Genomic DNA, 17509 nt, shown 5'->3' with positions numbered 1-17509 from the left:
AAGGGTAAAGTGGAATGGAAATATTCACATTAGATAAGGACACAAAGTAGTACTTGTGGAACAATGAGCAAGTTATGTAAAGTATGAATATCCGATAAAACAGCTTCAAAATGACAGATAACAAAGACAAAAATATACCAATTTCAATATTTCCTTCACAATAAATTTAGAAAAAGAAAATAACTGGTTAAAAAAACCATTGAAACAAACTGTAATTTACTTTGACTTATATGTACAATGCTCCTACAAGAGTAGAATATAAATTATTAAACTACATTTAATTAATTAATTTTTTGCTGGCCTGCAGCTTGAACCTGAGTTCAAAGGTCTAGGGTTGGGCTTTTTTGCTCAAAGCTAGCACTCTACCAAATAAGCCATGAATCCATTTCTCACAAACTTTCCTGCCCAGGCTGGCTTTGAATTCAGTATCAAGACCCTAGGCTTCTAAGTAGCTGGGATTACAGGAATAAACCATGTTTTATTTAAAACTGAAACATAGGGCTGGGAAGGTGGCTCAGTGGTAGAGTGCTTGCTTTGCATGCATGAGGGCCTGGGTTCGATCAGAAAATGCCAGAATTGACACTGTGGCTCAAGTAGTAGAGCGCTAGCCTTGAGCTGAGAGCTGAGAGACAGTTCCCAGGCTCAGAGTTCAGGCCCCACTACCAAAACAACTAAATAAAACATAATATGAATTATGTGACAGACTTTAACAAGTTTAAAACTAATACATTAATAGAAAATAATATTTGATAATTCAGGAAATTAAACTAGAAATCCATATCTGGGAAGATATTTAAATATACCCAATTATTTGGCAATCAACAATATTTGCAAATAACCCATGTTTAACAAGTTAACACCCCCACCATGCACAATTATGAAACATTCCAAGTTGAATGAAAATAATAAATCTATACAAAGCAATACATCTTAACACATCTAAAGCTTAAACTTCATTAACATAAAATAAGTTTAATGGTGGTTTAATAGGTAACAGAATATAGGATGAAGCAACTAAAAACATATACTCAGAAAAAAATAATATATTTTATTTCAAGCTTACCTTGCTCCTAAATTTTCAATGGTTATATATTCATCCTGTCTCACAACTTCAAACTGGAAGTAATAAAAAAATAAATAAATAGCCTTACAGTAGTTCATTTTTTTGTCAGTCATGGGGCTTCAAATCAGGACCTGAGCATTGTCTCTGAGCTTTTATACTCAGGGCTAGCACTCTACCACTTTGAACCACAGGGCCACTTCTGGTTTTCTGGTAGTTACTTGGAGGTAAGAGTCTTGTGGACTTTTCTGCCTAGGCTGGCTTTGAATTGTGATCTTCAGATCTTAGCCTCCTGAGTAGCTAGGATTACAGGAGTGAGTCACCAGCAATCAGCTTCAAAATGTGTTTTTTTAAATATGTATTTTTTATTATAAAGATACTGTACAGAGGGGTTACAGTTACATGAGTAAGGTAATGAGTACATTTCCTATGGAACATTGTTACCCCCTCTGTTTTTCCCCTACCATCCCTTCCCTCCCTACCTTCCCAACTCCTCCCTCTCTCCACCAAAGCTGTAAAGTTCGTTTTCAATGTAGTGTCATGTTAATGTTAGCATGTAGTTTTAACATTTGAAAATGGACAATAAAAATGAAGACATTGTGAATGTAAACAAATAAAACAGAATTAAAAGATGAATAATATACAATACTGTTCAAATAACCACAACATTTACCCTTAAAAAGTAATTTTACTTAGCATCACTGTAGGATTTAAATGCCAAAATTGAAGTACAAAAATATACTATATTTCATATAAGAAATAAAAATTTATTCATCTGTAATTTTGGCATGCTTACTTGTAAACTGAAAGTTCACCAAGATATTAATTAAAAGTAAATTGGATACTTTTGTATGTTTTACTTGATGTTCTGTAGATATTTTTCAGAAGTATAAGTACTGTACAAGTATTTCATAAGATTTATGGATTTAAACAGATTCATAACGTTTGAAATTTTTTTAACCTTAGAGGACACAAAACTAGATCAATTATCATACTTAGCGCATGATACTTTCCTCATCCATATATACATGGCCTACTATCTCTAGTTTTTCAATTTTTTTGTTCTTAAATATCACCTAAATACTACATTGGGTAAATCACAGGAATAGAATGAGCAAGGAGCTTAGTCACCAATAAAGAGAATATGGCTATGATCCCATTATTATAATTTTTCAATCTGTTTCAAGTCAAAAATAGTATTCCCCTGAAGAAAAGCAAGAAAAAATTTAAAAACTCACCAAAATTTTAACAATTCCAGGTACATCACACTGCAGCATCCTTGCCATGTCACCTGGACATCCCTCTTTCAAACATTTTTTCCCACTGAAACTCTAAAGTTATTAATAAAAAATAATAAAATGAAAGGAAGTATTGTGTCAACCTGAGCACATTTACATAAAAGAATTTAGAAGTAAGGGTTGCTACCTGGTTAACTTATAGATGTGTAAATATTTGAGGGTCAGCAGTTCTATCAATTTCATGTATCAGTTGATATATTACTTAAAATGTGTAACTTTACTTATCCTCTACTAATTTTTTTTTTTGGACCGTCGTGGGGCTTGAACTCTGGGCTTGGGCACTGTCCCTCAGCTCTTCAGCTCAAGGCAAGCGCTCTACTGCTTGAGCCACAGTGCCACTTCCGGTTATCTAGTGGTTATTGGAGATAAGAGTCTCACGGACTTTCCTGCCCAGGCGGGCTTTGAAGCGAGATCCTCAGATCTCAGCCTCCCGAGTAGCTAGGATTATAGGAGTGAGATGCCAGCACCCGGCTTCCTCTAATAATTTCTATTTCAAATTCTTTATCAAGTTATATTACAGGCTAAAATACATTTGCTGCTTCAGAGAGAGTGATTTTAAGTAGTATATAGTAATGAAGTATTTTTAAAATAGTGAAATTCTATAGTTACTTAAGGATTCCAGAGCAAAAGGAAGAATGAAAATACTGAGTCCTCTGATTCTGATTTTGTTTTCTCTGATTGAATTACTTTCTTTTATTTTTCATTCAAACTGAACAATATTGCACAAAGAAACTGAAAAGGATTTATAGACCAATTACCAATAAGAAACAATGTCTTATATGAGTACCTATACAGCTCACTATTACAGTTAACTTATTGGTTATTTTTCACAACAACCCTTTAAGGTAGGTCAATCTTATTTTTATTTTAGAGATTAGAAAAATTAGTCTCAGAGTACATAACCAGACTAATATAATAAAATTAGTAGGGGCCTCAATTTGAATTGAACTCCCAACTCCATATCCAATGCACTTTATACTAAATCACAATTCTTTATAGGGTCACACTGTTGTTTATACAATGTAAGTGCTATAGAACTGAATATTATGGACCAACTTAGCTCACTAAAGAATAATTTGGCTTTCCATTTCAATTTTAGTTGGGAAAAAAACCCTCTTTTATTATGATTAATATACAAAATATGAATAATTAAAGCCAAAAATAAATAAAAACTTAAAAAATAAAGATTTGTTCTTATTCTCCTCCCCTAAAATAGAAATTACTCCTAAATTTGTATAATTATCCTTCCCATGTGTTTATCATGAAATTATATTATTTGGTTCTATATCCTTTATGTGAATATGAAGCATTATTCTATTCCTGAGTATAAGCTTTTAAAGGCAGATGAATAAACTGATAAAAATCACTATACTATACAAACTACCATAGTATTCCCTAAAAAGATATTTAATAAATAATGATAATAAATGATGAGTTGTGGGAAGATAAGCAGGTAGAGTTGAGAAAGAAAAAGGGAGGAAAGAATATGTGAATAGGAAGAAATAAACTGGAAGACATGGGGGAAAGAGGAAAGCATGCTGTAGCAGTTTTAAGAAAAGGAAATAGAGGGAATACCTGATCATTTTCACCTGGATATTTTAAACTCTTGAACTTTTTCCAACAAATTTTATGGAAATAAACACAGCAACTTTTACTGCACATTAACTGAAAAAATCCCTTGAAAAAAAATAAAAACAAGCTATTGATATAGAAAAGGTAACATATAGACATAAAAAATACTAGTTCAAATCAGTTTTGTAATTATTCTATAGCTGATGGGCTTTACAAAGCATGCACAATTTACCACTTGAGATTATAAACCATCAAAGACATTTTGGTGCCCTTTTTAATCATGAAAGACAGAACATAAGGGCAGTCAAAAAAAAAGCCAATGACTTTAATAGTCAATGAATTATTCTCTGCGTGTTGGAAAAATATCAGCAGAAATCCAGTGATTTTTATAAAACATGCCATTTATTATCTCTCCATCTACCTCATTTTGCTTTTCTTCCATCTCTAGTTCCCTACTCATACTGTTTGAATTTCCTCTGTTACCTATCACAAAGATCAGGTTTGCTCCATAGATTACAGATGCTTCTTAAGCTTCTGTGCTATACCAGGAAGTTGATTTCTTTGTTCTACTATTAGCGTTTTCTGCAAATCATAGGCTGGTTTCCTTTAAACAAGTACAAAAAGCTCTACACACAGAACTTCCTATTGTTGTAGAATGTGCAATTGATTGGAACTCTGCAGCCTTTCTAAATAAATTAGACCTACATTACCATGTCACCAAAATCAATACTGACCATACCTGAGCCTGAGCATTGAACCTTATTAGGCACAGTTAGTTACCAATCCCTGTATTATCATAGTGAATAGCTCTTGACCTTCCCCTGGACAATGATCTCCTATTTACATTTCCTACTTAGCTGGGATGAGAGGCACATACCAGTATGTCCAGTTTTTGTTGACTAAGATGGGGGATCAAGAACTTTTTGCCTACTCTAGCCATTGTGATTTCAGCTTCCTGAGTAACTGTTAGGACTAAAGGTGTAAGCAAACCAGGCTTGATAGTCACATCTTCTTAATCTTGTGATTTCACACAGTCATATTCTGATTGAGCCAGAGAGATCTAGTTTGATCTGCAGAGATCAAAATAATCAGCATTCTCATATTTAATTTCTCTCTATTCAAGAGGAAGTAATAATTTATTTAGTAACGTAAATCCTGAATTGATGACCTTTGTTCTTATGAAATTCAACTACACATTTCTAAGTATAAGGAAAACAATTAGATTATTTTCATTACATAATAGAAGGGACAGGAGTCATAACTTCAGAACCATGTAAATGTTATAAAAACATTATTAAAGTAAATTTTATTGTTTCATAGAATATGCATAATTAATCTGAAACTAAGTTTTCAGACAAACAACTTTTCAATTGCATTGCCACTGAAATTGAAGACTCACTTTAATTGTTTTGGTAGGTTTAGGAGATGGAATCTAAGACATTACATACTAAACATGTAATTTCTTGGTGCTCTACTACTAAGCCACAACCTATCCCCAAAATAATACTTTGATCTATAATAATCTAATAATTTTATCTAAGTTTAATTATTTTAATTACATTTAAAAATACTAAGATAATCATATTACCTTATAATTGGTGTTCTTTAAAATGTCAGCTTCACAAGATCTCTCACAATCTAAATAACTACATATTGTCTGTTTCATTATATTATCTTCAGTAGTCTTGATAAAATCATTGAGAAGATCCTAGATTTGAAAAATAAAAGAATTCTCATGAATTAATAAATCGGGACAGTAATGCTTCCAATGTTTACATATATAAAAATGCGTTGATATCATTTCACTTTCTGAAGGACTTAAATATATCTATTGTTATATATACATACATATTTATATATCACTTATTTTATTTATTTATCTTTTGGGGTCTGGTCGTGGGGCCTGAACTCTGGGCCTGGGCGCTGTCCCTCAGCACTTCAGCTCAAGGCTAGCGCTCTACCACTTGAGCCACAGTGCCACTTCCGTCTTTTTTCTTTTTGCTTATGTGGTGCTGAGGAATTGAACCCAGGGCATCATGCATGCAAGGCAAGAGCTCTACCATTGAGCCACCTTCCCAGCCCCGATATATCACATATTTTAGAAGGAACATATTTCCCTCATGCAAAGTTAAAATATAAAGGAAGACTCTAAACTAGTAACAATAGGTTCCTTACTGAATGATACAAACATGGAGAAAGGAGAGAAGTCTATATCACAATTGGCTGCTGGACACAGTAATAACAGGTAACACACACACTACAGTGGCAAAATACAGGCAAAAGTACAGTATGAAAATATGTAAGTATGTTTCCAGTGGTGGAACAAACAATTTCAGTTGTACTTGCTAGACACTATGTTGAACATGAACAATACAATTTGTGGATGGAAATGAGAGGGAAAAACTGAGACAAGGAAGGGGTGACATTGTTCAAAAAGAAATGCACTCTTTATTTGACTTAGGTAACTGTAACTCCTCTGTACATCACATTTATAGTAACAATAAAAATACATGAAAAGAAAAAAGATACAAATAATACAATTTTTTATTTTAACATGTTCATTAAATGTAAATGAAAAACATGTCTAACTTTGGCAATTAGACAATGGTTTTAATATTTCACCTTTATAAGAGGATCACGTAATTTCAAATGGTACCACTAATATTCTAATATGAAAAATATTCTAAAATGAAAAATAACACCCTTGGTTATTTTATGAATATTAGAGAAATGCAGAAAGACAAAACTGAGAAAATTTATCAGAAGGTATACAAAAATACAAATAACTAAAAATACAAAAGCAATAATATATTGAGAATCAGTCCAGTGTTCAAAGCATCTAAATAATAAGTACTCCATAAAGAAAAAAATAAAAAAGTTAAATACATGTATCTAACAAAAAATTGTCCAAGAACCAGAATCATAAGTTCAGGATACTAGGGACAGAGAAAATATCCTTAAAAATTCCCAGGAAGAACATGGAGCCAAGCACCGGTGGCTCGTGTCTGTAATTCCAGCTGCTCAGGAGCTCAGGATGTAAGGACTGCAGTTTGAAGCCAGCCTGGGCAGGAAGGTCCATGAAACTCTTATTTTCACTAAATTACTCAGAAAAAAAAAATAGATGTGATGCTGTCGCTCAAGTTGTAGAATGTCAGTTTGAGCACAAAGAAACTCAGGGATAGTGCCCAGGCCCTGAGTTCAAGCCTTAGGACTGGCAAAAGAAAAAAAAAAAAGAAAATGGAAAGCAAAAGATAAAAACAAATCACATATAAAAGACTTAGCTCAGAATGGTTTGAAATTTCTTAAAAGATTAAAAGTTGAAAATAATCTATAAACATTTTTAAATCATTCAAGAAAACAGTTAAGGGTTACAATGTATTTTCATCAAAGTCGTCTCCTTTCATCATTCTCCCCCATCCCTCCTAACCTTATCCTTCAGTTCAATTTTCTTAATTCTGTAGGATATACACTACATTAACTCCTCTTCATTCATCCCCAGAAACATTTTTCTTCCCAATCCTGCGGCTTGAACTCTACCACTTGAGCCACAGCATCACTTCTGGCTTTTTCTGTTTATGTGTAAGTACTGAGGAATCGAACACAGTGCTACATGCATGCAAGGAAAGTGCTACATGCATGCAAGGAAAGCACTCTACCACTAAGCCACATCCCAGCCCCCCAGAAACATTTTTTGAGAGAAAGGAAACTTAATTTCAGTATTCTACACCAAGACAAGATATAAATAAAACACATAATTTTGAGACTTGAAAGAACTAAAAAAATTTACTTCCCAAGTAAGCACTCAAGAGAAACAGCTAGAGAAGTTGTACTGCCAAAAAAAACTGGAGCAAATCTAGAAAGAGGAAAACTTGAGATTGAGACAGGATTTAAACAGTAGAGAAGTACAGGAAATTCTCAGCACTAGAACAATTTAATAAAAATTTAAAATTACAGGTAAGATGGGGGAAGTTGTGTGTGTGTGTGTGTGTGTGTGTGTGTGTGTGTGTGTGTGTGTGTGTGTGTGTGTGTGTGTGTATGTGCATGTGAGAGATGACTTCGTGTAAGAGCTAAACTGTCATGGTCCATACTAGAATGACAAGACAATGCCTAAGACTTTTTAAATGATAGTCAGGAATTTAAATTAGAAATTATGGAGCAAGAACATTTAATGATGTCTTTTAATGCTTTATGAAAAACAACATATATACATTACACTTCACACTGAATAAAAATTCAATAAAAAGTTTGGATGATAAAAATATTTTAAAAGGAGGAAGAAAAAAGAGCACAAAATTGAAAAGTAGGGACTGCTTTAGATAGGTGTAGAAATCCAAAACTTTTAAAAATATGCAAGATTATTACTTTAGTAACTCAAGTTAAGAGTCATGACTATTTTGATGATGCCAAAAGATATTAGGATAGTCTATTGATAACTGAAAAGGGTATTAACACAATAGTTCTTATATTTGGAAATATTTAAATTTCTCCTTTTAGTTTTGTCTATCTTTTGGTGGGAGGCTGGCATCAAGGGTTGAAATCTGAGCAGTGTTTAGTTCACTGTAATTAATAACAAAATATTAGTAAATATAATTAGAAAATACAAAACTAACTTGTTTTTTTACTTTAGTACATTTGACACTAATATGAGAACTACTGAGCTAGAAAGGCTATAGACTTGTTATTTGAAACCGATGACACTGGTCCCTCACTTTTTTGTTGTATTTTATTCATATTGTACAGTAGGTAATAAAATCTGGGCTGTTTTTTATATAAAAAACTAATTGTCGTAAAGGAATGTGCTTGTTGTGGAATACAATAGAGGTGGTTTAAACAATACTTTACCAAAGATGGGTCTCATTAGTTACAGATGAAATATTATTCTTAAAAATTCTTACTTTGAAAGATGTAGGTAAATCTTCATCTTCTGTAGGATCTATGTCAAACCACTGATCATTTGGATCTCCTATTTCTTGTAAGCTTTTGTGAAATTCTAGCAACCCTCCATTATATCTGCAAGATATATTAATATAAGGTTATCTGAGTTGAGACTCTGGTACTACATAATTTATTTATCAATAAGGGAATAACCTAATTTTTAGTGGTGTGATGGATGGTGTTAACTTCCCAACAAAACATGAAATATGAGCATCATGACTTTCAGACTGGGATGGTGGAAGGGGTAGTAATAGATTATGAAGTAGCTCAAGTGTGAACAGTATGGGGGTTAATGATAATTAGGCAGGTTGTAACCTTAGTTGGCTTTTGTTAACTGTGGTGTAAATCTTGAAAAAAAAAAAGAATGTCAGATACAAGTCAGCAACTATTAATTTAGTATACACTGTGAAAGCCAGAGGCTTTAATGACAGAAACGTTCATCTCCTATATCCATCTGTGGTGAAAGTTAAGGACCAGGTTTATTCTTAAGGTGGAACAAACCACAAATATGAGCAAATGTAGAGCCTTAATGAGCTACAACTATCAACCTAGGATACTCTGTAAAAGCTAGAAATACTTCTCTAGAAATACTAAAACTGAGGCTCAGGATTTAGTCACAAAAGAGATCACATGTACAACTCAACAGGATTATTATTCTAAAATCTTGGCTTTAATAAGGAATGAATAGGCTCAGACATCTGAAATGAGGATTACTAGATTGCTTCAGTGAAAATTTAGATTATCCATATTTTATTTGTGGTCTTTTATTACTTATCACATTTCATAACTGAGTATTTTAACTATCTGGTTAAGAGCTACATCTTTTACCACACTGTCTGTAACATTAAAATAAAAACAGTCAATTTTACAAACCATTGTATTCCCAACATCCAGCATAATCTCTGAAATATGATAAATAGTAAAGAAATGAATGAATGATGCTAAAAATGCTGAAGTGTCTTTATAGGAAGTAAACACATTATATAGGTTTCTCTACAATTTTTTGGTCTTAAAATAGGTAATATCTAGTACTAGACTTTTCAAATATTTTCTTTATTTGCTCATTTTAAGACAGTTTATCATCTACACTATCCTCAAATTCACTATGTCATCAAGGATGGCCATAAATTTGTAATCCTTCTGTCCCTACCACATTGCTGTATCAAGCTACCATATCAAGCTCCCTTTCAACTTTTTATAAGGTCATTTCCTATTTAAAAAAAAAGAACATAGAAACCAGTGGCAGTAATGTTAATAACTACAATCATCATTAATTTGTTTAGGTTTCAGTGTGTGTGTGTGTGTGTGTGTGTGTGTGTGTGTGTGTAAGATACTGGGGGCTTAAACTTAGGGTCCCTCTGCCTCCTGATTAGAGATTATAGGCATGCCTAACCCCATTTATTTTATGTATGTATGTATGTATGTTTGGTTGGTTGTAAGACTTGAATTCAGGGCCTGGGCATTGTCCCTGAGCCTCTTTGTCCTCAAGGCTAGTACTCTTAAGATTTGAACCACAATGCTGCTTCTGGTCTTTGAGTGATTAACTGGAGGTAAGAGTTCACTGGGAGTTCATTTTCTTCCTGGGCTGGCTTGGAACCATAACCGTAAGATCTAGCTGAGTTAAGATTATAGGTGTGAGCCACCAATGCACAGCACCATTTATTTATTAAATATTTCATTTTTTCTATCATAATTGTTATTTACCTATGACATCCTTATGAGATGAGTGCCATTATTAGTTACATTTTAGTGATAAGAAAACAAAATAGAGCTTAATGATATTTCCTTAGAATGAGTGATAGAAAATGTGTCTGAATTCAGGTCTGTCAGACTCCAAAAGCTACATTGTCAATATTAGATGCGTGTTAGTGCCATTTTTATACATAAACAATGTTATGTATATATGTTTTATGTAAATTTTATATATTTATAAATGTTAAAACACTTTAAAAATTAATGTATTTTAGTGAATTATCATCTAGAGAAGATGAAGACAGGCACAGTCCAAGAGTACAATTTCATGATCCCTACAGCAGTATTTAAGCTTGATTCTTACTTTACCTATTACCAGTTGGGAATGAAGATCTGTCCATAAATAAAATCCTTACCTCTTCTGAGAACACCGAAGCAATCCACGCCCAAAATAAACTAAAGACATAAAATTTTCACAAATTTCATTTTCTTGGATCACCATCTTCATTACCAGAAATTTATTCTCAGCTTCTGTAAAATCCTGCAATAACACACAACTAGGTTTGGTTGGTATGAAAAACATTCTGTTTACAATAAACAATTCTTTCCCAAGCTGAGGAAACTAAGGCAGGTGATGATCTAGTCCACTGGTTATATCTCTAAATCTCAGCATCCTTGTGTGTGATCACAAAGATAATGTACTTGATTTTAAAATATTTGTTTCCAAAAAACTCAGGACCTTCAATCATAAGTTCTACAAATGTCTCAAAATGAAAGCATAAAAACAACAATTTATATATATAAATCTGGCAATAGAATGCTGAAATAAAAGTTTTCTGATGACTATAGGAGCACAATTTTTTTTATTATTTTTCATTTTCTTTCTTTCTTTCTTTTTTGTTGGTGGTACTGGTGTTTGAATTTGGGGGATAAGAGCTTGTGCTTTTTAGGCAAGTGCTCTATTACTTGAACTATGACCCCAGTACTTTTTGTTTTAGGTTATTTTTCCAAATAAGGGCTCTGATTTATTCTAACAAGCCTCAGACTAGAATCTTCTCATCATGCCTACTACACACCTGGAATTATAGACCTATATCAATATACCAGGTTTATTTGTTAAGGTGACATCACACTAACTTTTTCTCTGGGCTGGCTTCAAACCGCAATCCTTATAATATCCAGCTTTTGAATAGCTGGAATTAAATGATGTGAGCCACCAGACCTGGTCTTATTTTTCTTTATAATCACAGCAAAATTTTTGCTATTTTTCCAAGAAATAATAGTAAGATGTCTTGACCATGCATATAATTCCTTTTGTGGAAGTAGCATCTTGATCACAAACAATATAGATTTAGAAGTAAAAATCTGGATCAGTTCTAACAGATGTTTAGTAATAAGTAATTAAACAGGCATATGACATTAATCTCTCCAAAAAAAGTTGAAAAAATGCTGTATGGCCTTGTTTTAAAATATTGTCTATCACATCTCACTAAAAACAAACTAGTATTATATGAAATTGTTTAAAATGAAAAATAATATGTTACTTCACTTAACAAATCGTATTTGTAAACTTAGTTTATGAAACCAAGTAGAGAATAGATTGGGAACAAGACAATGTTAAATTCAAACAAACAGTTAACTTCAGTATTTTAATTTTTTGTACTTCACCTTAGTTTTCAAACAATTGAGGTAAGGCAGGGTACACATGATTCACACCTCCTTGCTAGTCAGGAGGCTAAGATCTGAGGATCATGGTTTGAAGCCAGCCTATCTCCAAATTACCCACCACAAAACCAGAAGTGGAGTTATAGCTCAAGTAACAGAGCACTCTGATTTGAGCAAAAGAGCTCAGGGAGAATGCCCAGGTCATGAATTCAAACCCTAAAACCAGCATTAAAAAAATTTCTGAAGTAAAACTCATATTTTACCAAACTGTAAGATTAAGACCAGAGAAAGTAAGCTACACTAAAAAACATATTGAAGTGTATTACATAAGTAAAAGAAGTTAAACAACTTTTTGTTTAACACAAATAATAAACATTTCAAAGTTAAATTAAGGACATTTTAAGAATATGAAGTTAAATCATCTAAGTTATAAGCTAATATTAATAGCTTCTTCTTTGTCTTTAGTTTTATAATATAATCTTTAGCTTACTCAGTATTATAAATATAGGACAGAAAACTAATTGGATGCTTTCAATTTTTAAAGGTTTAAAAAAAGCAGCAACATACCTCTTTCTTTCCTCTTTCGGTGAGTGCTACCCCATACAAAAACAATAATGTCAAATAATAACCAATATTAATTTGATGTGCCTATAATGAAAAAGATATTAAAAATTTACTTTTTTTTATTTTTTATTTTTTGGGTCCAGTCGTGGGGCCTGAACTCTGGGCCTGGGTGCTGTTCCTCAGCTCTTCAGCTCAAGGCTAGCACTCTACCACTTGAGCCACAGCGCCACTTCCGGCTTTTGTTTTCTTTTTGCTTGTGGGGTGCTGAGGAATCGAACCCAGGGCCTCATGCATGCAAGGCAAGCGCTCTATAATAAGCTACCTTCCCAGCCCCATAATAATTTAGACCAAGCTACTTTTCAGTAATAGTTAAATAACCTGTTCCACTTAATAACTGAAAATAGTAAAAATTCTTTTGCCACCTATTATTCAATAACTAGAGAAGCATTTTAGATACATTTGGCAAATTGTTCCAGAAGAGTAATTTGACTTAAGAAAATAAAAACACATACAATCAAAATTTGTCAATCTTTTCAAAAACTTCTCCCCCTTATTTTGTAATATTTGAGGCACTGAGAACACTTTAGATAATGAGTATCCAAGTATATACAAAGCACTTTAAAAATATGATCACAAATAAAAGTATTTTACTATCCACAGGAGGGCTTTATTATTACAGTATAAGAATAAAGTATATCAATGAAAAATTAAAATGTATATATTTCATTCATTTAAGTAAAATCCAGATAAAGCTATGGGGATGATAATTGCTTAAGGATAAGAGAAGGGGAGAGGAAGAGAGAAGTGGTAAATATGACAAGGGAAGCGTGAGGGAGACATTTATTTTATTTTATTAGTGGTTACATTATGATAAAATGGCAAAAAACGATACATACCTGTTCATAAAAAAATTAATGAAGTTTACCTGAGACTGCTATATCTCCCTGCCCACAAAGATAAAATTTGGAAGGTGTCCACATTTTGGTCGAAATTCCAATCTTCTCTAACTGTGTCTATGTCTAACTGGCTCACTGTGCTTAGATTATCTGCTCAAACAATACAATTTATGCTGAATACCTGAGAGATTCTTCTCATAGTCTGTAATTTTAGTATATAGCTAATAAACAAGTACCAAGAAAAATGTGGAACACTGAGTCTCTAATGGCTTACCCAGAACTGAAACTATACACATGTACTACATTTTGGTTGAAGAGGATGGGAGGAGAGGCAGTTTACCCTATGTGAATCCTTATCAGAAGAGAAAACATGAAAAAAAACTATAAATAAATCCTTTCAGATCCCACGGGTCTTTTCCCTTATGATCTGCTTTGTATCTTTACTATGTCATTCCAAAGTAAATAAATTTTGGCCATGAATACACTCTGCTGATTGTAGTCCTTCTATTAAATCTTTTAACATGAGAGTTGTGCCACTTTCAATATCTGAGTTTGATAAAGTACTGTAGTACAGATGTAGTTATTGAGGGAACTGGGAAAAGGCACCTAGATCTCTGTACGTACTTTTGTATTTTACAGTGGTAATTTTGTGAATCTATATCAAAATGAATTTTTTTCAATTATGGAGAAAAGTGTTTTCATGCTAAACAAACACTAAGTGAGATATTATTTTGTATTTTTTCTTAAAAAACAAACAAAAAACCCAGCTTCATTCCAAGTCCGTGGTTTAGAAAAATTTAAGAGAAACATTCTTGAAAACAAGAGAAAATGCAGAGTTGTGGTAATGTTATAATTCGAATATAAAAAAGAGCAAACAACAACAACAAAAAATAATCCTCTGGAAATTTAATGATACAAGCCTTTCCTCACCATCTTAACCTCGTTAGAAAAGATGATTTCAAGCATTAGAAATGGATATAGAGATGTTGGTGCATATATCTCACCTACCCTCCAACCCACAACTGCCTCCTAAAAGGTGGTCTCGCCCCTATTGATAGCCTCTGGGACAAAGAGATACATTTGGATATAGAAGTAGGCTATTTGGCTTATGACAATCCCAACGATGCTTACAAATGCTACAGACAGAGAGAGATCTTCCATTTTTGTCTACAGATTCATCTGTAAAATAACACCTAACTAGAAAAAGTTAAGCTTTAGGCAACTGTTAATGTAGATTTTATAATGAAATCTATATTATAAAATCTCATGAGGGAAAAACTAGGCATGCAGGCACCCCAGAAGTTCTGGGATAATTACAAACTTCCTTTCATTGTGCTTTTATATCTACATAGAACCCTCCTCCTTAAGAGTACAGTATAATGCTCTTTAAAATTCTAGACCTGAGAATAGGATTGTTTTTTAAAGTTCCTCATACACCATTATAATGTGGAATTTGGTGTCTTTAGCTACTTTTTATGCTTTTGTTGTTGTTGTTGTTGTTGGTCATTGGACTTGAACTCTTCATGTACTGAAGTTATCCTTTCTCTTTACATGAAATGTATCCTTTGGCCAACAGCCCAGTTAACCCTGAATTACCAATATTCTGCTCTCTACTTAATATGATTCCAATATTTTTGATTTCACATATAACTAATATGCAGCATTTCTCTATGTCTGACATGTAGTTTGAAATTGAATACTCCCCATTTTTAATTCAGAAAGCCCAATTTTCCTAATTCAAGTTTCTCTGAACTTAAGATGAATAATTTTGGTAGGGAAGGAAACTAGAATAAATTTATTACAGAGACTCAGCCATACTAGAAAGCAGAAAAAAAGACTATAAATTTATTTTTAACCTTCTCTAGAGGAAAAGCAGAAAATTTAAATAGATGATCAATGGTATTTTCTCATTGAAAAGTATTGCCTAAGTCTATTACTTCAAACTTTCAAAGCAAAAACACTTACAGTATAATTCGTGGCTTGGATGTTCCTAAGTGCTATTTCTAGTTGTATTATCAAAAAACGTAAAGTTAAAGCAGGAACAATTTCTTCTCCATTCTGGTTGTTGTCTGTAACTTCTCTCTGTTGAAAATAATTTTAGTTAAAATTTTCTCTAAGAACAGTTACATACATGTATTTATATTAAACAAAATGCATGCCCTTTGTAGAAAATTTGGAAATACATGGTTTAAAAAATTCTTATCACTGCTAGGTGCTGGTGACTCATGCCTGTAATCCTAGCTACTCAGGAGGCTGAGATCTGAGGATCACAGTTCAAAGCCAGCCTAAGCAGAAAAGTCCGTGAGAATCTTATATCCAATTAACCACCAGAAAACCACAAGTAGAGCCATAGCTCAAAGTGCTATAGTGCTGGACTTGAGCAAAAGAGATCAGGGACAATGCCCAGGCCCTGAGTTCCAGGCTACCAATTTCTGTTTTTAGCTGTATCTAGGTGAATTCTAATATATAAAGGAAATATATGAAGGAAAATGGAGGCATTATTCAATTCAAGCTAGAATTCATCTCTACTATTGCAAATTATCTCAGTCAAGGTTATAATTATATATAACAAGCCCAATCTTTTTAGCAATGGCCTTTTAACCCTTGTAGAACAAAAAACTTTAGGCTATATTCAACCTCAAAAAGGACCAAAGGTGGTAGGATCATACGGTAGTTTACTATAGAGTTTGAAATTTTCATTTTGTTTGAATTCTTATTTGGTTTCATGAAAAACTTTTATTAATGATGTACTTTTTCCACAAAAAAGGCAAACAAAGTCCTTTCAAACAAATATATTGTCTTGTCCTGACCACCCATTAAGTGTTATAAAAAAGAGTGGAATACTTCTTTCAATTTTAAGAAATAGTTCTCTTACTATATTGGAAGTCAGCACAAATTATCATCTGAAAAACTATTTGTTTCATGAAACTTACAATATATACTCTAGAATATTTAATTTACTAATAAATCCAAAAGTTTTGGATATTATTTTTAATCTTACTTTTTTGAAAAATGTTGTCAACAATTTATGAATGAGAAAAACAAAAGCATTCCTTTTCCCATATTAGAACATTTATAGGTGTTTGTGGAACTGAAACGAATCTTAGACTTTATAGTCCAAAGCTATGAAATGCATTCCTATTATTATTCTTAAGAAGTTAGTACAATTTATTCTATTTAGTTCATTAAAAAAAATCTACTCAAAGTTGACATTGAAGCCCTTGACAAAAAGTAAGATAGATATTTTAGGACCTTATATTTTAGGATACTATATAGTTTTAAAGTATTGTATGTAGAGGACTACACTTCTGTCCCATAAACAAATTATAATGTTACCTGCATAGACTGGAATGAAAAATCTTCTTGTAGAAACTTCTTAATGTGGGGAACCACACCCTTTGGTAGAGTACTAACTGCACTTAATAACTTCTTCATTTCAAATAGCAGGTTAATAGGGATAAGATCAGTAGCTATGTCCTGTTTCTGTTTGTCCTATAAGACAAACAAAAATTAAAATTTTACACAATTATATTCACAATATATTCTATGAAGAAAACCAGCAAAGGTGTTTTAAAAAGAAGTTCCTATTATATAGACTTATAAAATACAAATAATAAAGTATCAAGTAACTGCTATTATAGAGATTACATACTAACATAAATCTAGAATCTCACTTGTGGGCTGGGAAGGTGGCTCAGTGGTAGAGTGCTTGTCTTGCATGCATGAGGCCCTGGGTTTGATTCCTCAGCACCACAAAAGCAGAAAAAGCTGGAAGTGGCATTGTGGCTCAAATAGTAGAGCGCTAGCCTTGAGATGAAGAGCTGAGG

The 17509-nt window shown here is 32.8% G+C and overlaps 1 protein-coding gene across 1 annotated transcript in view; it reads right to left on the bottom strand.

Moving 5' to 3' along the window:
* Dzip3 (DAZ interacting zinc finger protein 3) overlaps window positions 1–17509 on the bottom strand; it is a 71583-nt gene that overhangs the window by 37911 nt on the left and 16163 nt on the right. Inside the window, exons 4-12 of the mRNA XM_013028565.1 lie at window positions 17019–17174; window positions 15648–15764; window positions 12790–12870; window positions 10974–11098; window positions 8826–8940; window positions 5519–5638; window positions 3934–4035; window positions 2299–2391; window positions 1064–1116 (exon numbers count right to left, since the gene is read on the bottom strand). Of these exons, the coding sequence (XP_012884019.1) occupies window positions 1064–1116; window positions 2299–2391; window positions 3934–4035; window positions 5519–5638; window positions 8826–8940; window positions 10974–11098; window positions 12790–12870; window positions 15648–15764; window positions 17019–17174 (962 nt within the window). The remainder of the gene's footprint in view (window positions 1–1063; window positions 1117–2298; window positions 2392–3933; window positions 4036–5518; window positions 5639–8825; window positions 8941–10973; window positions 11099–12789; window positions 12871–15647; window positions 15765–17018; window positions 17175–17509) is intronic.

The sequence above is a fragment of the Dipodomys ordii genome, unplaced genomic scaffold, assembly GCF_000151885.1.
Source record: "Dipodomys ordii isolate 6190 unplaced genomic scaffold, Dord_2.0 Scaffold111, whole genome shotgun sequence".
Taxonomy (NCBI): Eukaryota; Metazoa; Chordata; class Mammalia; order Rodentia; family Heteromyidae; genus Dipodomys; species Dipodomys ordii.
The sequence above is the reverse complement of the archived record's forward strand: the minus strand, read 5'-3'. Positions and strand labels throughout refer to the sequence as shown.